Below are 25,265 nucleotides of genomic sequence, written 5' to 3'. Positions count from 1 at the left end.
GGTGTGGAGGAGAAGAAATGTCTCCTCAACACCCCATGAGCTGGTAGGGGGTTCTGTCCATTCCATGGGTTGAACCTGCCTTGGGGAGAGCCCGGCTGGGTCTCTTGGGGGTTGTTCATGGGGAAGGTGGGTTTAGGGGGTCAGGATTGAGGTGTCTCAGGACACGCATCATAGGAGGTGAGTTAGGTCAGCCTGTGGAGCAGGGTGTCCAGGAGTGGATGGGGCAGGCCCTGGAGGAAGGACAGGACACAGCCAGCTGTAGCAGAGGTTTTACTGCCCCCACGCCCTCCCCAGATCTGCCCTGGTCAGTAGCATTTGTGGTACACAATATAGGGACCGTGTTCCTGGTACTGCTCCCTCAGGACCCAGCAGGACTGGAAAGCACGCAGGGAGGCCAGGATTGAGCCCCCAATCCACACGGAGAAATTCCTGGTGGGCTGGGCAGTCACCACCACGTGAGTCTTGGGGGGCAGGGCGTGCAGCAGCTCTGCCCTGAAACGATCCTGAAAGCCGGCAAAGAGCGAGGACCCCCCGCAGAGAAGCACATGCTTGGCCAAGTCACTGCGCACCTCCAGGGGCACCTTTCGGAGACTCTGCCTGGCCATGGTGGAGAGGCCCAAGGGGCACAGCCCCGGGACCTCTGGGGGATTGAACAGCAGCTCCGGACACTGGAACAGCTCCTTGCCCAGGGTGACCGTGCGCCCATCGGGCAGCTCCAGGGTCTGCTTGTACTCCTGCTCCGGCCGGGCCTGCTCCTTCTGGAAGTCAGAGGCCACGTAGCAATAGTGGTGCTTAATGTTCTCCACTGTGTCCAGGTCCTGCTGTCCCAGGGTCAGGCCAGCCCCCAGGAGCATCTCTGCCAGGAAGGCCGTCAGGTGGTTGCCTGCCAGGTCCAGGCGCTCAGTGGCGTGGGGCAGGTTGTAGCCCTGGAAGACCGGCACTGTGTAGGTGACCCCGTGTCCCGTGTCCACCACCAGCCCGCTGACACGCCCGTGGGCATAGACGGATAGTACTGACTGCGATTCCACGTACATGGCTGGAGAGCTCAACGACTCGAAGGCTACCTCCACTAGCTTCTCACGGTTGGTGGCCGGGCTGAAGGGTGGGTCCGAGAACAGCAGCGGGTGGTCACAGGTGGCCACTCGAAGGTCGTGCTCCAGCAGGTGGCGCCAGATGAGCTCGGCGGCGTCCCAGTCCACGACGATGCCGTTGCGCATGGGTTGCACCAGCGTCAGCTCCGGGCGCAGGCGGGCTGCCTCTCCGATGAACGTCTGCAGCCCAGACTGCCCCGAAGTGGCGGGTTTCTTGGGATGGCATCCCAGGATGGTGGCCACGGTGTAGGTGGGCCTGCCCTGCCCAGCGAAACCCACCTTACAGGTGCCCGTGCCCATGTCAATAACCACAGCGCACGTCTTTGGTGGCAGCCTGTCAGCCGCCAGGCTGGGGGAGTCTCGCTGCGGGGGCTTGTTCACCGCGATGGAACTCGGGTTCGGGCCAGGCCTGGGGGCCTCCAGGAAGGACTGGGATTCCGAGGACTTGGGGGGATTTGCATGCATGGTTGCAGGAGGCCAGGTGAGGGAGCGTTTCCTCTGGGGCTGGGGGTGTGGGGAGGAGAGGTTGAGACCCGGCCAGTGGTGACCGCAGGCAGAGAGGGGGAGGATGTGGCCCCCGCAGTCTATGACATCACGCTGCCCCCTCAGCCTTCTTAAGACATCACAATGCAGCCAAGAGGATGGGCTGGAGGAGTATATTTTATACTAAAAATATAAAATTAGCCAAGTGTGGTGCCACATGCCTGTAATCCCAGCTACTCAGGGGGCTGAGGCAGGAGAATCACTTGAATCCAGGAGGTTGCAATGGAGTTACCATTGCACTCCAGCCTGGGCAACAAGAGCAAAACTCCATCTCAAAATAAATAAATAAATAAATAAACAAACAAAAGACCCTAACAAAAAACCCTCACAAGTGGAAGGCATTTCAGCAAGTTGTTTCTTGTTTGATCTGACATCCTGTAAACTCAAACATTTCTTTGGGGCATGGTTTCAGTAAAACTGTGTAAAATTGATTTCTCTAAAATTGGCCATGCTTTCAGGAAGACTCAGGAATCCTCCTCTGGGTATTTCCACGTGAACTATTTACAGTGTAGTAGCAGAGAGCTTGTCATAGGCTTCCCTAGAATATTAGAATATTCCTCCTCAGAATATTAATCAGCCTGTGGCCGGCTAACATGGTTTCCTGGTTTCCAAATGAAGACAGAAGCCAGCCTTGGGTGGGGATGGAGAGAGGCCGGGAGAAGCAGGAAAAACCTTGTCCTAGGTTCTTTTCTTTCTCTGCTATGTCCACTGCCTGGGTCATTCTCCCTGACCTATTCCTGCCAAGAAGGAATTTGCCTCTTCAAATCTCAGCCTGATGCCACCTCCTCCTGGAAGCCAACCCTGACTTGTATTCTGTACTCCAACTATATGGCAGATGGGGGAGATCTACTTCTCTCCAGAGGTTCCTTCCTGCTTCCTCCTGGCAGGAGAGGGGCTCAGTGAGATAAAAGAAGGGGCTTTCAGTATAGATAAAAGGGGATGGGGTGCATTTGGGAGGAAATAATTGTCTCAACAATAAATAACAGGCTTCAAAATGCATTCAAGGAGTTGCTTCAAGACCATGACTGTTTTTGGTGATATCAGGTATCACTGGTTACTTAAAGCAAATAAAACCTTTTTTATCTTAGTGTATGTTCATGCATGTGGTGGTAGAAATCACCAGCAATGATCAGCCTGGCCAAGACAGTGAAACCCCGTCTCTACTTAAAAAATGCAAAAATTAGCCAGGTGTGGTGGCGGATGCCTATAATCCCAGGTACTTGGGAGGCTGAGGCGGAGAATTGCTTGATCCCTCGAGGTGGAGGTTGCAGTGAGCTGAAATGGCACCACCACACTCCAGCCTGGGTGACAGAGCAAGACTCCATCTCAAAAAAGAAAAAAAGAAAAAAAAAGAAAATCACCAGGAACAGTGCTGTTGAATGTCTTATGGGATATCTAAGTGAAAGAGGTTTAATTTTCTAGTTGTGTATAGATTACTCTGCCAGAGTGGGGTCTGTTGAGCATTTTGATCATTGACTTAATTATTGGCATGTGTGGTCTAATCCATGCTTTTAGAAATATTTGCTCAGCTATTTATGGAGAGCCCAGATAATTTTTTGGATTGTTCACAACAACCAGAGACAGTAAGTGATAACGCTTTATTGTTTTCAATTTTTGTGTGTGTGACTAGGGCTTGCTCTGTTGTCCCGGCTGGAGTGCAGTGGTGCAATCATGGCTCACTGTAGCCTTCTCAACCTCGTGGGCTCAAGCCATCGTCCCACATCAGCCTTGGAAGCAGCTGGGACTACAGGCATGTGCTACCATGCCCGGACATGTTTTTAATGTTTTCTAGAAATGGGGTCTTGCTGTGTTGCCTACGCTGATCTCAAACTCCTGGGCTCAAGCAGTCCTCCTGTCTTGGCCTCCCGAAGTGCTGGGATTACAGGTGTGAGCCACTACACCTGACCTTTCTCCATTTTTAAATCTTAAAATGTGGCAACATTTTACAGCAACTTTATGACTTAGAAGTGGGTACTATCTCTATTTTTTTGATGGAATAGAAGCTCAGAGAGGCCAAGTAATTGTCCAAAGTCACAACTGGGATGAGGCAGAGGCAAGAGTCCAGTCTACATCTTAGACTTACTGCAGTGGCTGACTGTGAATCTGGGAAATTGTGAAATCTACGATCCACCCAAAACAGCCAGGCATGGTGGCTCACATCTGTAGAGCCAGCTACTAGGGAGGCTGAGGTGGGAGGATCACTTGAGCCCAGGAGTTGGAGGCTGCAGTGAGCTATGATCACACCACTGCACCCAGCCTGGGTGACACAGCAACACCCTCTCTCAAAGAAAAAACAAACAAACAAAAAACCCACTAAAAGGCAGAGGCAAAGGTTGGGACTCTCTGAGCCTCCATTTCCTCTCCTCTTGGGTAAAATGAGGATACCGTGTCTGGCACTTAATAGATGCTAGCTTCTGAGATACTGAAGCAACAATACAGAAAATAGCATGATTATAGGCAACAAAGCCATGATGTGCTTAAGGCCAAAGATCTGGGGCCAGCCTTCTGGGGTTTAAGCCCTGGTTCCTCTGCCTAATAGCTGAGGCAAACTATTAACTGTGCCTCAGTTTCCCCATTTGCAACATGGGAGTAATGATAATAGTGCCGACCTCAAAGTGCAGCTATGAGGATGTGCAAATTATTATTTTCAAATGTTCAGGTCAGTGGTTCACACAGTAAGTGCTATGTGAGGATCTGTTACGTAAATGACAAGTACTGTGGTCTTCGTGTGTGTGAACGTATGACAACTGGAACATCTGGGCAATTTGAAATGGAATTGGGAATTTAAATGGGCACTTATCTAGAAAGGGCACTTCTTGCACACACATCAAGCAGACTTCAGTGGACTTCTGCACAGACTTCTGTGCAGTGGACTTACTTGAAGGCTGCCTGGGCGAGTTAATTTTTCCACCCAGTCTCGGATCTCAGAGAGGTAAGATGTATAGTCTCCTGCCTACCAGCAGGGAGAACCCAAGACCCCATCTCTGCAAAAAAGAATAATACAAAAAAAAAAAAATTAGCTGGGCATGGTGGTGCACATCTGTAGTCCCAGCTACTTAAGAGGCTGAAGCTGGAGGATCAATCACCAGGAGGTCGAGGCTGCAGTGAGCTATGATTATACCACTGCACTCCAGCCTGGGCAACCGAGTGAGGAACCGTCTTAAAAAAAAATCTTCCTAGGTCAGCCTGCTGTGCATTCAGTGCTAAGAACCACTAACTTCTTGAGCAGTCTTGCCACAAACTCTGGAGAACAAAAGGGAAAGATGCATGAATCATGTCTTTTTATTCTGTTCTTTTGAGGCTGCGGCATTTTGGAGTCTTGCTGAGCCTGGAGAGACAGCTCCTCCTGACTACCCAATGCTTAGAGGTAGTAAATAATTTGTTTGGAACTTCAGCTCCTATGTAAACCACCAAAGCCGGAGCCCATACTCCCCTCCCACCTCCTCTGTCAGGCTCTTGAATTCCAGCCCACTATCCTCTTGCCCCAATCACCCCAGATAACCAGGGACAGTGCCCACGCCCCAGAGCCTACTGAAATGATTCATTTTAGCCAATTCTAAGCCCACTCACTTGCCTGTAATCCTAGCACTTTTGGAGGGCAAAGGCAGGCAGATCACCTAAGGTCAGGAGTTCAAGACCAGCCTGGCTAGCATAGTAAAACCTGTCTCTACAAAAATACAAAAATCAGCCAGGTATGATGGTGAATGCCTGTAATGCCAACTACTCGGGAGGCTGAGGCCAGAGAATTGCTTGAACCCAGGAGGCAGAGGTTGCAGTGAGCCAAGATTGTGCCACTGCACTCCAGCCTGGTGACACAGTGAGACTCTGTCTCAAAAATAAAAATAAAGTAAAATAAAAGGCCGGGCTCATTGGTAAGTCAGTTGCTCTCTGCACTCTCTGATCTCTGCCCTTTCCCCTGGCTCTGGTCACAGACACACAATAAGGTCATGGGCACTGGAACCAGCTGTCTCTGTTAATTTTTATTTTTTATTTACAGACAGGGTCTCACTCTGTCACCCGGGCTGGATTGGAGTGGTACAATCATAGCTCACTGCTGCCTCAAACTCCTGGACTAAAGCAATTCTTTAACCTCAACCTCCCAAATATCTGGGAAGATGGGATTATAGGTGTGTGCCACCATGCCCAGCTAATTTTTTTAAAAATGTTTTTATAGAGTCTGGGTCTCACTATCATCTATCTGTCTCTTGACTATTGTTTTTCCTGAATCTTGGAAGCCCTTCAAGGATGGAGCTGAGTGGAAGAAATGTCCTGAATCAGAGAATCTGCCTCTTAGCTGTGCCACCATCATTGCTGCCTCATTATTTAATGCAGAAAAAAAATCTCCTGGACATCAGATTTCTTTTGGAGCATGGGTATCCCTCTGTAGTAATGAATTCCCTCATCTCTTTCCTCTTCTTAGTTGCAAACAAAAGGACTTGGATATCTGCCATATCCAATTATCTGCATTAGTGCCACCCATTTTTCCCATGGTTAATTGAGAGATGAGTAAATGTTTTTCCACAGTCCTCCAAGGACAATCCAAGTATCATGGGCTCTAGGCTCCCATTGAAACTAATTTTTTTTCCCTAGCAGAAAGGGAGACTCAGAGGGGTTCTAATGCAAAAGGATCCCTGGAGCCTAGATCCCCAGACAATGATGTCTATCTTTGCAGAGACTGAGGTGGCACTGATTAAACCCAAGATGCTGGAATCCAGGGAGGTTTTTTCAGGAACTGTCTTGGAATGAAGGGAGTTGACATGCTCATGGGGCATTGAGAGGGATCCATCATCTGTTTGCACACAGACCTTGGTGAGTAGGGGTGAGAGTATGGAACCCAGCCTTGTGGAGATCTTGGGGGTCTGGGCATAATTTAGAGACTAGTATTAGTGGCAAGATGGGTCCCCAAAATTCTGATGTGTTTCATAGACACATTGGGTTGAGCTTGTACAGGTATTTGGATGGGAAGATGAATTTTTGTCTACCTCTTGGACATTTGCTAAGCTGCAGGCTGAACGCATCTTCCCTTGTCTGTGATCACTGCTGTGATCCCAAGCAGGCTGGACCTCTAGATAGCAGGTCACCCATGTTGATATTCATTCCCAACCTTCCATAAAATGTGCTGGAAGCATCAAGGGTTGGGCACCTCACCTTGGCCATGGGGCCAGAACTAGAACAACCCATCTGGCATGGGCTGGAAACACCTTCAGCTCACTTTCTGGAGGCTGTGACCATCCTACAACGGTAATGCCCTGAAGGAATTCTCAGCTCAGAATTCCAGAGAAGACGAGGTGAGTGTTAAGAAAGAGGCAGTGTCCAGAGCAAAGACAGCTCCGGATTTAAAATCAAACTGAGTTCAAATCCCAGTCTACCCTCTTCTTAGCTGTGTGACTTTAGGTAAATGTTAGAAACAAGACGCTTGTTTCTTGGTGCCACAAGGAAAAATTAGCATTCAGACAGAAAGTTTTCTCAGCAAGGCAATTTTACTTTCTGCAGAAAGGTTGCTGCTCATCAGCAATCTTGCCATGAGAGCACAATGAACAAAGAAAGGCAGGAATATTTATCCTTTATGCATTGGGTCTTTACTGCTGTGTCCTATCTCTGTTGGTTGGAGCTGGACCTTACAGTCTAAGGTAAGCTCAATTGGCTAACAACTTAAAACTTTCCTAAATAGGTAAAGGCAATGGAGAACAAAAGGAAAAGGGGAAGTTGCTTGTGAAAGGAATTAGAAAAGTAATAACATTTCCTAATAAGGAAGGGGCACAGGCTGCGAGCTGGGACATGCCTTCACATGTCCAGAACAAATATCTTGGTTAAAGTACAAGGACATAGAATGTACTTATTTCCTTATATCTAACAGCTACATAGGATAGGACTTAACAAAGAGTTATTAGCAAAATAAATAAATAAAAACAAAAACCAACAAGACAAAAGCAACAAAACAACAATAACAACAACAAACCCCAAACCCCAAAACCAAAACAAAAAGGCTTTGAAGGAAGTTAGTCTTTAAAATAAACTATTATTTCTAACATTTATTATTTATTCTTTAACAAGAAGGGAAACTTTGAAGAGGAACTTTTTACTTTCCACAGTAAGTCACTCACCCTCCCTGAGCCCATTTGTCTATAGCATTAGTCTCAACAAACCTATTATTTCCCTTGCAAAACGTATTCATTTAACAATTATTTATTGAGCAGGCTCTGCTGTGGATCCTTGAGATGTGAGAATGTGAGAATTAAATAAGTGAATTAAATTATTTTATTAAATAAATTATATCCTATACATTAAATTAAATGAAATAAATAATATACATGAATATAATATGAGAATGTGAGAATGAAATAAATAAGTGATAGTTTGTCCTGCAAAGAAAAAGGGACCGGTAAAACCACAAGCCTAAAACTTGTCAAAGGGGCTCTCCTCCAACCCAAAGGAGGACAGATTTAGGAACCACTGTGAGATGCTCCAACCCAGATTAGATGAGTCATGGCTACTTCTTCCAGCTCTGCCTGTCTGACTAGGGCAGGCGGTAAAGAAGGTTGGATGGGTGGAAATTCTTTTCCTGAAAGAGATTTTGGGGGAAACAGTGTGCCAAAAGCTCAGGACATAATCCCAGCAATTTGGGAGGCCAAGATGGGGGGACTGCGTAAAGCCAGGAATATGGGACCAGTCTGGGAAACATAGCAAGACCGCATCTCTATGAAAAAATTAAAAACTCAGCAGCCACTTTGGGAGGCTAAAAAAATGCCAGCACTTTGGGAGGCTGAGGGAGGCAGATTGCCTGAGGTCAGGAGTTCCAAAGCAGTCTGGCCAGCATGGTGAAACCCCGTCTCTACTAAAAATACAAAAAAAATTAGCTAGGTGTGGTGGTGTGTGTATGCAATCCCAACTATCAAGAGGCTGATGCAGGGGAATTGCTTGAACCAGGGAGGTGGAGGTTGCAGTGAGCCGAGATTCCAGCCTGGACAACAGAGTGAGACTTCATCTAAAAATAAAAAGTTATATAAAAACTAAAAACTAGCCAGGTGTGGTGGTGCCCACCTGGAGTCCCAGCTACTTGGGAGGCTGAGGCAAGAAGATTGCTTGAGCCCAGGAGTTGGAGGCTGCAGTGACCTATGATTGTGCTACTGGACTCCAGACTTGGTGACAAAATGAGGCTGTGTTCCCCCCACCAAAAAAAACCTCAGGACACCAAGGCATTACAAATAAATTAGAGGAAGTGCTAGAGATCTCCAAATCAAGGGGTTTTTTATTTTTATTTTTTTCAGATGCATCAAAGACAGTGGGACCACTTGGGCACCCTGAAAAGAAAGGTGAGTTTGGGGGCACACAGGAGTATTTCCTGGGATTCTGTCTACAATCCTGTTTTATGTCTTACTCCTGGGTGCATTCTGTTATCCACCAGTCCATACAGCCCGGATGCTCTATTACTTCTACGTAGAACAAGCTTCCCTCCTCTAGCTGTCTGGAAACCTTCTCTCCTCTACCTAACCTTCAAAACTCCAATGGCCCCTTATCTGTGAAGCCTTCCCTGTTCCCATCCCAGGCAAAGTTTCATCTCCTGAGTACCCAAATCATCATGCATGTATTTTTATTGCATTGCTCATCAGACTGTGCTGAGGTGAGTTGAACAATGCTCATGCTCCCTCTCAAACTCTAAATTCTATAACTGCAGGGCTAAATTATCTGACTCTCGTACATCTTTGATTGACTCTGGAAAATGCCACCAATGAGGCACTCCATTTCATTTTTGGTTAGATTTTTACACATACAGTGTGTGTATGTGTGTGGCACAAGATAAGTGTCTGTGAAAGCAGAAGACACATTAGAGGAACCAGTGGTGGGGCGATGACACTGTTCTAGACCCAAATGTCAACCTGCGTGACTTCTTCCCAAGACTGCTCTGCAGTTTCAAGGCAGGTCCTGTTGGTTTGTTTTGGTTCAGAAGGCTTCCCCACCATCCCAAACGGCTGCAATGCCTGAAACCAGGGGAAATGCCAGTCCTAGAACAGTTCTATGGCAGACCACTGGCCCTGAGGGTTGGTGAGTGTGGCTTCTCTACAGACCAGGCTGGGACATGATCACCCATTAGCCAGAAATCATAGCCTAGGGAGTCTGGTGTGTGAGAATTAGATCTCATTTTGTTAGAATCTTGACTCAGTTACCTTCTTGCTGGTTGAGCCTGGACAAGGCACTGCACATCTCAAATCCCTGTCTTCTCACCTCCAAAATTCATGGAGGTATTAATACCTATGGACAATTTTTTTTTTATTGAGACAGGGTCTGGCTCTGTGCTCTGTTGCCCAGGCTGGAGTGCAGTGGTGTGATCACAGGACTCAAGTGATCCTGGACCTCCTGGACTCAAGTGATCCTCCCACCTCAGCCTCCCAAGTAGCTGGGACTGTAGGCACATGCCATCATGCCTGGCTAATTTTTCTATTTCCTGTAGAGTCAGAGTCTTGCCATGTTGTTCAGTCTGGTCTCAAACTCCTGGGCTGGCCCTAGCCTTCCAAAGTGCTGGGATTACAGATGTGAGCCACCGCAGCCAGCCTAATAGTGTGGTTAATTGTTACTGTCATCAAGGGCTTGCCAAACACTTCTATAACAGTTTCCCCAGCCACCTCCATTCCCAGCACCCGTGCTTCTCTTCCCAAAAACTTATATTTGAGTTTCATTCTTTCATTTTTCCATTTCTGGGGCTCAGGGGTTGAAGAAAGATAGATGCTTCAACCACCTTCAATTATCTGCTGATAACTGAAGGTTCCTCTTCATTCCTGAGAATGGGGTATAGAAAGCGTGTCCTTGGGTATGAGGTAATGGGCCTGGAGGAGCTGCCCAGCTTTCAGGAAGCTCTCCTTGTTTCCAAGAGGCAGCTGGAGGACTGGGTGTTGTGGGAAGTAGAAAAGTTCCTCTTCAAAGTTTGCGTTAGTTTAATAAAAATTTGTGTTAGAAATAATAGTTTGTTTCAAATACTTTCTTCAAAAGCCCTATTCTATGTAGCTGTTAGACATGCTTACAGGCACATAGTACATTCTATGTCCTTGTACTTTAACCAAGGTATCTGTGCTGGATGTGCTCACAGGCATGTCCCAGCTCACAGCTTAGGCCCCTTCATTATTTGGACTTCTGTTTTTTTTTTTTTTGCTCTTGATTGCTTTTATTTGTTTAGAAAAGTTTCAAGTTATTAGCCAATCGGGTTTTAGTTTAAATTTTGAGGCCTGGCTCCAGCCAACAGAGATCAGACACAGCAGTAAGAGCAACCCCAAATGCGTAAGAAATAAATATGTCTGCTTTCCTTTTTTCATTGCACTCTCATGGCAAGATTGCTAATGAGAGTACCTTTTCTGCAGAAAGTAAAAAGAATTGCTTTGCTGAGAGATCCTTTGTCCCAGTACTAATTTTCCTTTGCTGCACGAAAAAGAAAAATGTTATACACAATAATGTGAAAACTGTTGCCTGGGCTTCTGCCTGCAAGCACCTACTCCTGAGTGCATTTTCTTATCCACCAGTTCATAGAGCCCAGATACTCTATTATTTCTGTCTGGAACAACCTTCCCTCCTCTAGCTGTCTGGAAAATTGCTACCTGACCTTCAAAACTCATCTCCAATGCCTCCTTCTCTGTGAAGCTTCCCAGATCCCATCCCAGGCAGAGTTTCATCTCTTGGGTACCAAAATCATCATGAATGCATTTTTATTAAATTGCTCATCAGACTATGCTGAAATGTGTTGAACAATGCTCATGTTTCCTGTTAAACTCTAAATTCTGTAACTGCAGGGCTAAATTACCTAACTCCCATACATTTTCTTTTTTTGAGTCAGAGTCTCGCTTTGTCACCCAGGTGTGCAGTGGCATGATCTCAGCTCACTGCAATTGCAATTTCCGCCTCCTGGGTTCAAGCTAATTTTTGTATTTATTGTAGAAACAGGGTTTCACCTTGTTGTCTGGGCTGGTCTTGAACTCCCAGCCTCAAACGATCTGCCTGCCTCGGCCTCCCAAAGCATTGGGATTACAGGTGTGAGCCACTGCGCCCAGCCAAACTCCCATACATCTTTGATTGACTCTGGAAAATACTACCAATGAGACACTCAATTCCATCTTTGGTTTGATTTCACCATTAAAAATTCTTTGTTAGGTTGAACCACACAGTTGCCTTCCTTAACACCCACCTTCCAGTAGTATGAAGCAGGTGATTCTATGCTTCCCCTTTCATGAAGGTCTTCAGATAGTAAGGTCAGTGTATTAGTCTATTCTTGCATTGCTTTAAATAAATATCTGAGACTGGGTAATTTATAAAGAAAAGAGGTTTCATTGGTGAATGGTTCTACAGGCTGTACAGGAAGGGTAGTAGCTTCTGCTTCTGGGGAGGCCTCAGGGAACTCACGATCATGGTGGAAAGTGAGGGAGAAGCAGATGTCTTACATGGCAGGAATAGAGGCAGGGAGAGGTGTTACACACTTTTTTTCTTTGAGACAGAGTTTTGCTCTAGTTGCCCAGGATAGAGTTCAGTGGCACAATCTCGGCTCACTGCAACCTCCATTTCCTGGGTTCAAGCGATTCTCTTGTCTCAGCCTCCTGAGTAGCTGGGATTACAGGCACCTGTCACTACGCCTGGCTAATTTTGTATTTTTAGTAGAGACTGGGTTTTACCATGTTGGCCAGGCTGGTCTCGAACTCCTGACCTCAGGTGATCTGCCTGCCTCGGCTTCCCAAAGTGCTGGGATTACAGGCATGAGCCACCATGCCCAGCCACTACACACTTTTAATAACCAGTCTCGCAAGAACTCACTGTCACGACCAAGGGGGATGGTGCTAAACCATTCATGAGAAACCACCACCACGATCCAATCACCTCCCAGCAGGCCCCACCTCCAACACTGGGGATCACAATTCACCCTGGGAGTTGGGTGGGGACACAGGTCCAAACCATACCAGGCAGCTCTCACCTGTCTCAAGAGTCTTCCCTGACTGTGCCTTGTAGTGTCCCTAGCTATTACCTGCAGGGCATCCTGACCGCTTCACCCCTGCACTTCTCCCTACCCCAAAGGTCTTGTGCATTTATCTTGTTTGTCATTGGTCTCCTGATGGAGATAGTAGAGTCCAGGGAAGCAGGGATCTTGCCTGGATGATTCACCTCTGAATGTTTTATGCTCAGTCTAGGGAATGACACATTTTGTCGAATGCATGGATGAATGGTAGTCAAGAGCTTGGATCGGATAAGAAAATCAGGATGGTATGTAACTAAAGACAGCCTTGAAGGCCATCTGAGTGAGGAATAACTCCACAGGAATAAGTTTTTCATGACAAAGAGCTCCAAGGACTGGGCAAGATGGCTCATGCATGTAATCCCAGCAAGTTGGGAGGCTGAGGCAGACAGATTACAAGGTCAGGAGTTCAAGACAAGCCCGACCAGTGTGGTGAAACCCTGTCTCTACTAAAAATACAAAAATTAGCCAGGTGTGGTGGCACATGCCTTTAGCCCCAGCTACCTGGGAGGGTGAGGCAGGAGAATCTCTTGAACCCAGGAGGTGGAGGTTGCAGTGAGCCAAGATTGCGCCACTGCACTCCTGCCTGGGTGACAGAACAAGACTCCATCTCAACCAAAACAAAACAAAACCAAACAAACAAAAAATGTAAAGTCAGACTTGCAGCAATGGGATCTTGTCATGTCATCCAGGCTGGTCTTGAACTCCTGGACTGAAGTGATCCTCCCACCTTTGCTTCTCAAGGTGCTGGCATTACAGGCATGAGCCACTGTGCCCAGCTGATTTTGTTCTTTTTTATGGCTGCCTAGTATTCCATGGTGTCTATATACTACATTTAAAAAAAAATCAAGTCCACCATTGACAGGCACCTCGGTTGATTCCACGTCTTTGTTATTGTGAACAGTGCATGATAAACATGCCCATTTGGTAGAAAGACTTATTTTCCTTGGCTCATCACATATTTCTCTTTGCTTCAGATTCTCAGCCAGGCATTTAGACCCAAGCCCTTCTCTCTGTTTGCTCACTTAGCTTGTTGCTTCAGCTTCATCATTCCCTATTTCACCTCCCAGCCTTTTTGGTATCTGGTGTCTGCTTTGGTTACAGGACTCCTGGGATGAGGGGTATTGAAGCATTTCACCATTTATGTGACTGTCTTTAACTTGAACCTCAAATTTGTGACTACAGGGAGCAGTGAGTAGCCCTTCGCTGGGGTGTGGCCAAGTGTCTCATTCAGAGATGCCAGTTGCATCTCTCCCATTGCATGCCTTGGAGAGACACTAATTGATCAAGTTTTCTCCCTCCTGTGTACCGATTCTAGCTGCAACCTCATCACCCTCCTCAAGACGCCATCCCAAAAGGCCACTACCAATCAATGGCAATTGGCATGTGAGATGGAAATTATTCACCACCCCATGCAGGCTTCTTGCCATAGGTCAGCTATTCTTCCTGCAGCTAAAGCGCATTGTGTGAAACATGGAGGATGTGAATCAGTCAGTGGCTCCAGACTTCATTCTGGTGGGCCTCTTCAGTCACTCAGGATCACGCCAGCTCCTCTTCTCTCTGGTGGCTGCCATGTTTGTCATAGGCCTCCTGGGCAACACTGCTCTTTTCTTCTTGATCCATGTGGACTCCCGGCTCCACACACCCATGTACTTCCTGCTCAGCCAGCTCTCCCTGTTTGATGTTGGCATCCTCATGGTCACCATCCCCAAGATGGCATCAGACTTTATGCGGGGGGAAGACGGCATCTCTTATGGAGGTTGTGCAGCTCAAATATTCTTCCTGACATTGATGGGTGTGGCTGAGGGCATCCTATTGGCCCTCATGTCCTATGATCGTTATGTCGCTGTGTGCCTGCCCCTGCAGTATGCAGTACTTATGAGACGCCAGGTGTGTCTGCTGATGGTGGGTGCCTCCTGGGTGGCAGGTGTGCTCAACGCCTCCATCCAGACCTCCATCACCATGCACTTCCCCTACTGTGCCTCCCGTACTGTGGAGCACTTCTTCTGTGAGGTGCCAGCCCTGCTGAAGCTCTCCTGTGCAGACACCTCTGCCTACGAGTTGGCGCTATCCACCTCGGGGGTGCTGATTCTAATGCTCCCTCTTTCCCTCATTGCAACCTCCTACCGCCACGTTTTGCAGGCTGTTCTAAGCCTGCACTCAGAGGAGGCCAGACACAAGGCTGTCACCACCTGCTCTTCACACATCACAGCAGTGGGGCTCTTTTACGGTGCAGCCATGTTCATGTACATGGTGCCTGGCGCCTACCACAGTCCACAGCAGGATAATGTGGTTTCCCTCTTCTATAGCCTTGTCACCCCTACACTCAATCCCCTTATCTACAGTCTGAGGAACCGGGAGGTTCGGATGGCTTTGGTCAAAGTGATTAGCAGGGCTGGACTCAGGCAAATGTGTTGACTACGTAAAAACTGCTGGTGAAGATTCCAGCAGTCCTCGATCCCACACACCTTCCCAAAGTGGGTGGCTGGGACTGAGGACTGTCAATTGTCAATCTGTGCAACTGGCCAAATATCCAGTCATTGCACAAAGTGCAACTTTTTGAGACAATGTCTGCCTTTTAAATTGTGGCAGAATACACATAACATAAAATCAACCACTTTTAAGTGTACAATTCAGACGTAAGTGCTTATGTCTAAGGCTAAGTGTCTGTCCAGTTCCTGCTCATGACAAGCTAGGTTCATGTTTTCCCTCATGGACTTGTGGTGAGCAATGGTGATCATCCCAATCACATTCAGCATATTTTTCTCTCTCTCTCTTTTCTTTTTGTAACAGAGTCTCACTTCGCGGTCCAGGCTGGAGTACAATGACATGGTCATAACTCACTGCAGGGTCAAGGGGTCCTCCTGCCTCAGCCTCCTATCTGGGAATATAGGCTGTGCCACCACGCCCAGCTATTTTGTTCATTTTTTGCAGAGATGGGGTCTCACTATGTTGCCCAGACTGGTCTTGAGTTCCCGGGCTCAAGGAATCCTCCCATCTCAGCCTCCCAAAGTGCTGGGATTACAGACAGTATATTATTTCTCTAACAATGTACTCCCCTCCTTTTTAAAAGATGGATCTCATCTGTCACCTAGACTGAACTGCAGTGGTACAATCTCAGCTCACTGCAACTTCCACCTCCCAGGTTCAAGCAATCTTCCCGCCTTAACCTCTCAAGTAGCTGGGATTACAAGTGTGTGGCACCATGCCTAATTTTTGTATTTTTAGTAGGGATGGGGTTTCACCATGTTGGTCATGCTGGTCTTAAAGTCCTGACTTCAAGTGATCTGCCCACCTTGGCCTCCCAAAGTTCCGGGATTACAGGTGTGAGCCACTGTGCCCGCCCAGAAATATTAATATATTATAAAGCTAATATTTAGACATTATAAAACTAGCAAAACTCTGAAGAAGTGAGAAGAAAAAATAAATCACAGGCAACTTAGATATTTTATCAAAAAAGGCATATTTACAGTGTCTATCAGGTGGTAAGTAAAATATACAAATTAATTCAAAATATATAAGGAACCCCAACAACTCAGCAGAAAAAAAAATCTTTGTTTTTTGAGTTGGAGTCTCACTGTTGCCCAGGCTAGAGTGCAGTGGCTCAATCTCAGCTCATCGAAACCTCCACCTCTCAGGTTCAAGCAATTCTCCAACCTCAGCCTCTTGAGTAGCTGGAATTACAGGTGCCTGCTACCACGTCTAGCTAATTTGTGTATTTTTAGTAGAGATGGGGTTTCACTACGTTGGCCACGCTGGTCTCGAACTCCTGACCTCGTATGATTTGCCCACCTGGGCCTCCCAAAATGCTGGGATTATAGGCATGAGCCTCCATGAATCTCCACCCTGAATCCCCACAAACTCACTCCACCTCCTCATCTTTTATTCAGGGTCACAGACTCATCATCCACTTCCTGTGAGACCTGATCCCAATCTATCCTAACTCCCAGCTGTTCTTGTTCTCATCCCCATCTGCCTGAGTTTCCCTGGGTTAGGAAAAGGAAGGGAAGGAGGGTTGGTGCCCACGGGGAGCATTTTACTCTTTGAGGAGCACATGAAGGAGAGAATTAGAAACTTCTCCTTGGGTTTGAGGACATGGAGAAATACAGTGAGATGCCAGATATCTGACACGTCTGTCTATACAGGTAATGTAGGAATGGGATTTTAGGATGCAAATAAAAGTGACAAAAAAGGAAGGAATTCGTTGGGCATGGTGGCTCATGCCTATAATCCCAGCACTTTGGGAGGCCAAGGGAGGAGGATTGCTTGAGTGTAGGAGTTTGACAGCAGCCTGGGAAACATAGTGAAACCTAGTCTCTGTTGTAAACAGAAAATTTAGTGGGGCATGATGGTGCACACCTGTGTCCCAGCTACTCAGGAGGCCCTGGTGGGAGGATCACCTGAGACTTGGAGGTGGAGCCTGCAGTCAGCCAAAATCATGCCACTGAACTGCAGTCTAGACAATCAGAGCGAGACACTGTCTCAATAAAATCAGTAAGTAAATAATAAAAATAAAAAATAAAAAAGGAAGAAAAAATTTTTTCTTAATAGATCACTAACTCCTCACATCATGTCCTACAATCTCCCTTCTTGCAGACCACAGAGCCCCTTCCCTGTGGAGCTGGGTGGGTGGATTGAAAGCAGGGCAGCCCTGAGACACCTTTGCAGTTGGGTTGTAGAAGCCTTCCCAGCACCTTGTGATGACTTACAGGTGCCTCACTTTTCTCTTGCCCCAAATTTAAAACACCCAATCTCATTGCAGGTTCATGCATCTCTTCCTCCTTCCTGCTCTCCAACAAACACTCACACACTCCACAGGCGGGTCACCCTGCAGGTGTCCCCAGTACACAGCACAGCTCACCTGCTCCCTCCTGTGTGGTCGCTCCTGGATTCCGTGCAGTAATCACTGGGGCTTCTTGGGCGCCGGGAACCTTTCATGGTTTAAATTTCCAGTCTTCTCCAAGTCAGCCAATGCCAGTGTTTCTGTGTCCTGCAAAGATTTCTTTTTGGCCCCTGGATTCTTTACTTCCTTTGAGAGAGGAGTGTCAGCTCCAAAACTGGTCCCAAAGACTTGGGCTGTGGAGCAACTGAACTGTGGCCAGCAGCAGGAGGATCAGCCTCTCACAGCTGAGCTCTTGAGGGAATCCTTTATGCTGTCAGCAAGGGGTGGAGCCAGGGGATTTGTCAGCAGAAACTGACATGATTGGCAGTTCCTGGTATGACAATGGGAGGGGCCTGCAAGGAGGATTTGGGCGTAACTCAATAGATAATCAGTCTACAGAATCTGGCTAATCCGATCAGCAGCCAACCTGTTTCCTGTCCCCCTCCCATCCTCTAGGTCTTGCCTAATAATGATAGACCCTTTCTGTAATGCCCAATTCATGCATCACTGAAATACATTTGATGTGTGCCTTTTATATTTTCATGGAATAAAAATATGTTAGTTTTCACAGTGGATATCCTGGGGAATGTTATCTTTATGAAATGACATTTCAAGTGAACCGAAGCAGAAGGAAATTCACAAGCATCTCCTGAGAGTCTCTGGTTGAATTCCTACCATGTTTTCTAAATAATCTGGCTTCTTTCTTGCTATCCAATTAGGAAGGTGCTTTAGAAGTTCAACCTTAGAGCATTTGACAAATACTGTGTAGAATTTCAGGATGAGCTGAAGGAAATTTTGACTGGATTTGTGAATGTGTCTATGAAAGTGTGTGCGTGAGGCGGGGAGCATAGCCAGAGTGAAGTGGCGGTTCCTTGGGTGTGGACTCTTCTTTGTCTTAAGAAAGTTCACTGCTGTTAACTCATTGTGGGCTTTGTGGACATTTTCTTTCTTTCTTTCTTTCTTTTTTTGAGACAGAGTTTTGCCCTGTCACCCAGACTGGAGTGCAGTGGTGCAATCTCAGTTCACTGCAACTTCAGCCTCCCAGGTTCAAGTGATTCTCCTGCCTCAGCCTCCCAAGTGGCTGAGACTACAGGCACCTGCCACCATGCCTGGCTAATTTTTTTGTATTTTTAGTAGAGATGGTTTCACCATGACGGCCACTCTGGTGTTGAACTGTTGACCTCAAGTGATCCACCTGCCTCGGCCTCCGTAAGTGCTGGGATTATAGGTGTGAAGCACCGCACTCAGCCCGTGGACATTTTCTGATAGTTACACTAAGACATCCACTATATATAACCATGTTTAAAGAACGTCTCTTATTGCAGTCTGTATTTTTTTTCTACTTACCTTCTCCATCTTCTCTGCTCCTATTTCTGCTCAATAAATCTCTTCAAAATGAAACCTAATCTGTGCACCTTTTCCCTCAAAATATTTCATTTCTGTGTCTAACCAATATTCATTGAAAAGGATAGAGTCTATGCCATTCACTCTTTTAAAAAATCTTTTTAATTAATTAATTTATTTAAGACTGAGTCTTACTCTGTCACCCAGGCTGGAGTGCAGTGGCATGATCTTGGCTCACTGTAACCTCCACTTCCCGGTTCAAAGGATTCTCCTGCCTCGGCCTCCTAAATGGCTGGTTTACAGGCATGGACCACCATGCCAGCTAATTCTTCTATTTTTTTTTTTTAGCAGTGACAAAGTTTCACTATGTTGGCCAGGCTGTTCTCAAAATCCTGGCTTCAGGTCATCTGTCCACCTCGGTCTCCCAAAATGCTGGGATTACAGGTGTAAGCCACTGTGCCTGGCACCATTCACTCTTACACTACTGTAAGTTTTCATACTATTTTCTATCATTCTCCATCATGCTTGAAATGAAAGGGAATGTCTTTAGGGGAGCATTCCTAATGAACATCCTAGGATAAATAAAGCAGGGAGGAAAGGGCATGATTGAGAAATGAATAAACAAAAAGTCACTGTTCATGTTTAAATTCTTTGTAGAAAGGAAGAGATAGTAGGAAGCAGAATGAATTATAGAATACAAGATCCCCTAGAAGAAAGGAATTATACATCCCCTAGATGTATAATTCCTTTTCTGATATCATTTCTATCCCAAGTTCTCTCTCTTCTCCTTTAAGAAGATCGCACTTGTCTCTTGAACTATTTTTCATGTTCCAATGTTGTCCACTCAGTGTTGGTTGGGATATTGGCTCTTGATCTGTCTACTTGCTTTGGTTAGATTTTCATCTATGTTAAAATTTCTTTTGTTTTCTTTACCTTTTTCTTTCTTTCTTTTTTTTTTTTGAGACAGAGTCTCGCTCTGTCACCCAGGCTGGAGTGCATGATCTCGGCTCACTGTAACCTTCATCTCCTGGGTTCAAGCGATTCTCCTGCCTCAGCCTCCCAAGTAGCTGTGACTACAGGTGCACCCCACAAAGTCTGGCTCATCTTTGTATTTTTAGTAAGATAGGGTTTCTCCATGTTGACCAGGCAGTGAGCTGAGATCACACCACTGCATTCCAGCCTCAGTGATAGAGTCAGACCCTGTCTCTAAAAAAGAAAGAAAGAAAGAAAGAAACACATCTGCCACCATGTAGCTAAACCTTGCAAACATTACACAAAATGAAAGAAGGCTGACACAGTAGGTAGCATGTAGTATAAATTCATTTATATAAAATATCTAGAATAGTTAAATCAATAGAAAGCAGATTGAAGATGGCTGGGTGCCTTGGTTCACACCTTCCAGCACTTTGGGAGACACAGGTGGGTGGATTACCTGAGGTCAGGGGTTCAAGACCAGCCTGGCCTACAAGGTGAAGCCTTGTCTCTCTTAAAAATAACAAATACAAAAATTAGCCGGGCATGGTGGCACATGCCTGTACTCCTAGCTACTCAGGAATCTCAAGAGAATCACTTGAACTGGGATGTGGAAGTTGCAGTGAGCCATGATGGCGCCATTGTACTCCTGCCTGGGCAACAAAGCCAGACTCTGTCTCAAAAAAAAAAAAAAAAAAGAAAAGAAAAGAAAGAAAGAGAAAAAGCAGATCGATGATCTTGGAGATGGAGATGGGAATTGGGGTTGATTACTTAATGGGTAAGGAGTCTGATTTTGGGATGGCAGAAATGGAACTAGAGAGAGGTGACAGCTGCATCACTTCATGAATGTACCAAAAGCCACTGACTGGTTCACTGTAAAATAGTTAATTTTTGTAATGTCAATTCCACCTCAACACAAAAAATTATTCTCAAGTTTGATATTAGAAAAAGAAAACTTAGAGCAAAATCAATAACACAAAGCAGTAAACTGATGGAAGAATACTTGTTTTTACAACCAGTTCTATCCTGAAAACCTAGTGTGTGATAAAGATAGAATTTGAGGGCCGGGTGAGGGGGTTCACACTTATAATCCCAGCATTTTGGGAGCTGAGGCAGGCAGATCACCTAAGGTCAGGACTTTGAGACCAGCCTGGCTAACATGGTGAAACCCTGTTTCTACTAAAAATACAAAAAATTAGCCGGGCATGGTGGTGCACACCTGTAAGTCCAGCTACTTGGGAGGCTGAGGCAGGAGAATTGCTTGAACACAGGAGGCAGAGGTTGTAGTGAGCTGAGATCGCGCCATTGTACTCCAGCTTAGGCAACAAGAGCAAAACTCCAACTCAAAAAAAAAAAAAAAAAAAGAGAAAGAATTTCAAAAGAGTTCAACAATGATGAGTTAATAAGAGGCTTGTGGACAATAGATAATACATATGTAAAAGAATTATAAAGCTAACAAATCTCTGAGGAAGTGAGAAGAAAACAGAAACTAAATCATGTGCAACTTAGATATTTTGTCAAAATATGCACATTTACAGTGTCTATCAGGTGATAAGTAAAATACAGAAATTAATTCAAAATACAGAAGGAGCTCAAACAACTCAACAGGAAAAAAAACTTTTTTTTTTTTTTTCCTGAGACAGAGTCTGTTGCCCAGGCTGGAGTGCAGTGGCACAATTTCAGCTCACCCCAACTTCCACCTCCCAGGTACAAGCAATTCTCCTGCCTCAGCCTCCCGAGTAGCTGGGACTACAGGTGCCTGCCACCTTGCCCAGCTAATTTTCTTTTCTTTTTTTTTTTGAGACGGAGTTTCGCTCTTGTTGCCCAGGCTGGAGTGCAATGGCGCGATCTCGGCTTACCGCAACCTCCGCCTCCTGGGATCAGGCAATTCTCCTGCCTCAGCCTCCTGAGTAGCTGGGATTATAGGCACGTACCACCATGCCCAGCTAATTTTTTGTATTTTTAGTAGAGACGGGGTTTCACCGTGTTGACCAGGATGGTCTCGATCTCTTGACCTCGTGATCCACCCATCACAGCCTCCCAAAGTGCTGGGATTACATAATTTTCATATTTTTAGTAGAGACAGGGTTTTTGCTGGTTTACCAGGCTGGTCTCAAACTCCTGACCTCAGGTGACCTACCCACCTCGGCCTCCCAAAGTGCTGGGATCACAGGCATGAGATGCCACGATTGGCCCAGTAGGACAAAAATCTAATAATCTGATTTTTAAAATGGGCAAAAGGTCTGAATAGAGTTTTTTTTTTTCTTTTCTTTTCTTTTTTTTTTTTTTAATTGACAGAGTCTCACTCTGTTGCTCAGGCTGGAGTGCAATGGCATGATCTCGGCTCACTGTAACCTCTGCCTCCCAAGTTCAATAGATTCTCCTGCCTCAGACTCCCGAATAGCTGGGATTACAGGCACCCATCACCGCACCCAGCTAATTTTCATACTTTTAGTACATGTTGGTCAGGCTGGTCTCAAACTCCTGACCTCAGGTGATCCTCCCACGTTGGCCTCCCAAAGTGCTGAGATTACAGACGTGCGCCACCGTGCCCAGCCTCTGAATAGATATTTTGCAGAAGACGACATACAAATGGCAAACAGGTGTATGAAAAGTTCTCAACATCATTGATCATCAGAGAAACGCAAATCAAAACTAATGAGATATCATCTTACCCCAGTTAAAATAGCTTACATCCAAAAGGCAGGCAAGAGCACATGCTAGTGAGGATGTGGAGAAAAGGAAGCGCTTGTTCATTGTGGTGGGAATGTCAGTCCAACCACTATGGAGAGCAGTAAGGGCCACAGAGTGAGAGCCTGTCTCTAAAAAGAAACTTTAGGGCCGGGCGCGGTGGCTCAAGCCTGTAATCCCAGCACTTTGGGAGGCCGAGGCAGGTGGATCACGAGGTCAAGAGATCGAGACCATCCTGGTCAACATGGTGAAACCCCGTCTCTACTAAAAATACAAAAAATCAGCTGGGCATGGTGGCACGTGCCTGTAATCCCAGTTACTCAGGAGGCTGAGGCAGGAGAATTGCCTGAACCCAGGAGGTGGAGGTTGCGGTGAGCCGAGATCGCGCCATTGCACTCCAGCCTGGGTAACAAGAGCGAAACTCCGTCTCAAAAAAAAAAAAAAAAAAAAAAGAAACTTTAAAAACAGGCCTGGCGCAGTGGCTCACACCTGTAATTCCAGCACTTTGGGAGGCCCTGGCGGGCTGCTCGCCTGAGCTCAGGAGTTCAAGACCAGCCTGGGCAACTTGGTGAAACTCCGTCTCTATCAAAAACTTTGGGCATGGTGGAGTACATCTGTAATCCCAGCTACCTGGGTGGCTGAGGCATGAGAATCACTTGAGCCTAGGTCGTGGAAGTAGCAGAGAGTCACGATCATACCACTGCACTCCAGATTGGGTGCCAGAGTAAGACTGTGTCTCAAAAAAAAATATTGGTGAATAGAAGAATAATTCAATAACTGCCTCAGACATTTATACAGTTCCCATCTCATTCTGGGCACACAGAAGACTGAGTTGGCCTCATCTCCTTGATTTTTAAAATGAACATTCTAAAATCAAGACTAGATGTATCACTTCTAGGCCAAATCATGAAAAGAAATGTGTAAGAGCTTTGTGTGTTCTTCATCTCTGTGATCGGAATTGAAGAAGGCATGAGTTTTAGATGGTGCATCACCAAGATGGTGGTGATTCCATTATACTTACCCTTGTAACTTGTGAGCATCCTTACCACCAGTAATCATTATTAGATATTAAATCTGAGATAGGAGTTAATACTTACCACATTGATATTTTGGGCTTGGAGTGATGGCTCATGCCTGTAATCCCAGTGCTTTGGAAGGCTGAGGTGAGAGGATGGCTTGAGTCCAGGAGTTCAAGACCAGCCAGGGAAACATAGTGAGACTCCCGTCTCTACAAAAAATTTAAAAATCAGCTAAGCATGGTGGTAAGTGCCTGTAGCCTCAGCTATTTGGGAGGCTGAAGTGGGAGGATTGCTTGAGCCCGGGATGTCAAGGCTGCAATGAGTTAAGATTGTGACACTGAACTTCAGCCTGGGCAAGAGAGCAAGACTCTGTCTCAAAAGTCAAATGTTTTTCCCCTTTAGGCTTAAATTCTAACCCTCACACCTCCATTGAGAAGCTGTTAGGAGGCAGGGCCTTTGGGAGATGATGAGGTTATGAAGGTGGAGCCCTCCTGTATGGGATTAGTGCCCTTCTGAGAGTGACAGAAGAGAGCTCGCCAGCCCCTTCCATGAGAGGATACAGGGAGGATGTGACAGTCTCCAACCTGAAAGAGGGTCCTCACCAGTCCCTCATCATGCTGGCATCCTAACCTTGGACTTCCAGCCTCCAGAACTGTGATAAATGTCTGTTCTAAAAAAACAAACAAAAGTGTGGAAAGCAATGTTAACATTTTCAATCATTTTTAGTACTTTTTTTCCTTACTATGTTTTAACACATAGTTGTGTTGGATGGACTAGTTTGTGATGTTAGAATATGCATGTTAGTGAATTAATAAATACAGCAGTAAAGAATACTGTTTGTAGACCATTGGACCTGCTAATCTTGGTGCTTCCTGGTGGGGGAGGAGAGCCCTGCCCCCAGCTCCCATTTCCAGTAGATATGGCATAAGAGTGATTCTCACTTTCTGCTAGGCTCTTTTATCCACTGACCGAAATGATTATTTATTATGTGCTTATAAATGTTTCCATAGTAAAAAAAAAAAAATGACTTTCATACTGACCGTTTTGGGGATTTTTATTCATAATTTGTTTGCATTCCTAAAAAATAGAGGTAGGCCGGGCATGGTGGCTCATGCCAGTAATCCCAGCACTTTGGGAGGCCAAGGCGGGCAGATCGCTGAGGTCAGGAGCTCAAGACCAGGCTGACCAATGTGGTGAAACCCCAACTCTACTAAAGATAGAAAGATTAACCAGACATGGTGGTGTGTACCTGTAGTCCCAGCTACTTGGGAGGCCGAGACAGGAGAATTGCTTGAACCCGGGAGGCAGAGGTTGCACCGAACTGAGATGGTGCCAGCTGTACTCCAGCCTGGACAACAGAGCAAGACTCTGTCTTGAAAAAAACAAAAAAATGGAAGTAAAGGGAAATACACAGGATGTTGTGAGAGAGTATCTAATTACGAGTCCTACAGAATTGCCCAACAAGCCTCCTCTGGGGTCTATTCACAAGACTCTTTAGAAGTACAAACTCACCATTTGGGAAACACTGAGGGAAATTTGAAGATGACCTGTGGTGGGAGTATAAATTGATTTGTAAATGTGTTTTGTGAGTGTGAGTGTGTGTGTGTGTGTGTGTGTGTGTGTGTGTGTGTGTGTCTGTGCTATTGTCTGTGGTGTGGGGGATACACTTTTGCCTTGAGAAAGTTTGTCTTTGTCCAATTACTGTGGGCTCTACCATCTATGCCTTGTACCCAATAGAA

The 25,265-nt window shown here is 46.0% G+C and overlaps 2 protein-coding genes across 2 annotated transcripts; one reads left to right on the top strand and one right to left on the bottom strand.

Moving 5' to 3' along the window:
- Positions 1 to 255: 255 nt before the first annotated feature.
- On the bottom strand, positions 256 to 1,673 carry ACTL9 (actin like 9). Its single transcript, XM_032252508.1, has one exon. The coding sequence runs from the start codon at positions 1,554 to 1,556 to the stop codon at positions 306 to 308; it is 1,251 nt and encodes a 416-aa protein (XP_032108399.1). The 5' UTR covers positions 1,557 to 1,673; the 3' UTR covers positions 256 to 305.
- A 12,349-nt stretch (positions 1,674 to 14,022) lies between these two features.
- On the top strand, positions 14,023 to 15,067 carry LOC116532909 (olfactory receptor 2Z1). The gene has a single exon (XM_032252507.1). It carries the CDS (start codon positions 14,092 to 14,094, stop codon positions 15,034 to 15,036), a length of 945 nt encoding a protein of 314 aa, XP_032108398.1. The 5' UTR covers positions 14,023 to 14,091; the 3' UTR covers positions 15,037 to 15,067.
- Positions 15,068 to 25,265: the final 10,198 nt, after the last annotated feature.

The sequence above is a fragment of the Sapajus apella genome, unplaced genomic scaffold, assembly GCF_009761245.1.
Source record: "Sapajus apella isolate SASKATOON/1434 unplaced genomic scaffold, GSC_monkey_1.0 scaffold77, whole genome shotgun sequence".
NCBI lineage: Eukaryota > Metazoa > Chordata > Mammalia > Primates > Cebidae > Sapajus > Sapajus apella.
The sequence above is the reverse complement of the archived record's forward strand: the minus strand, read 5'-3'. Positions and strand labels throughout refer to the sequence as shown.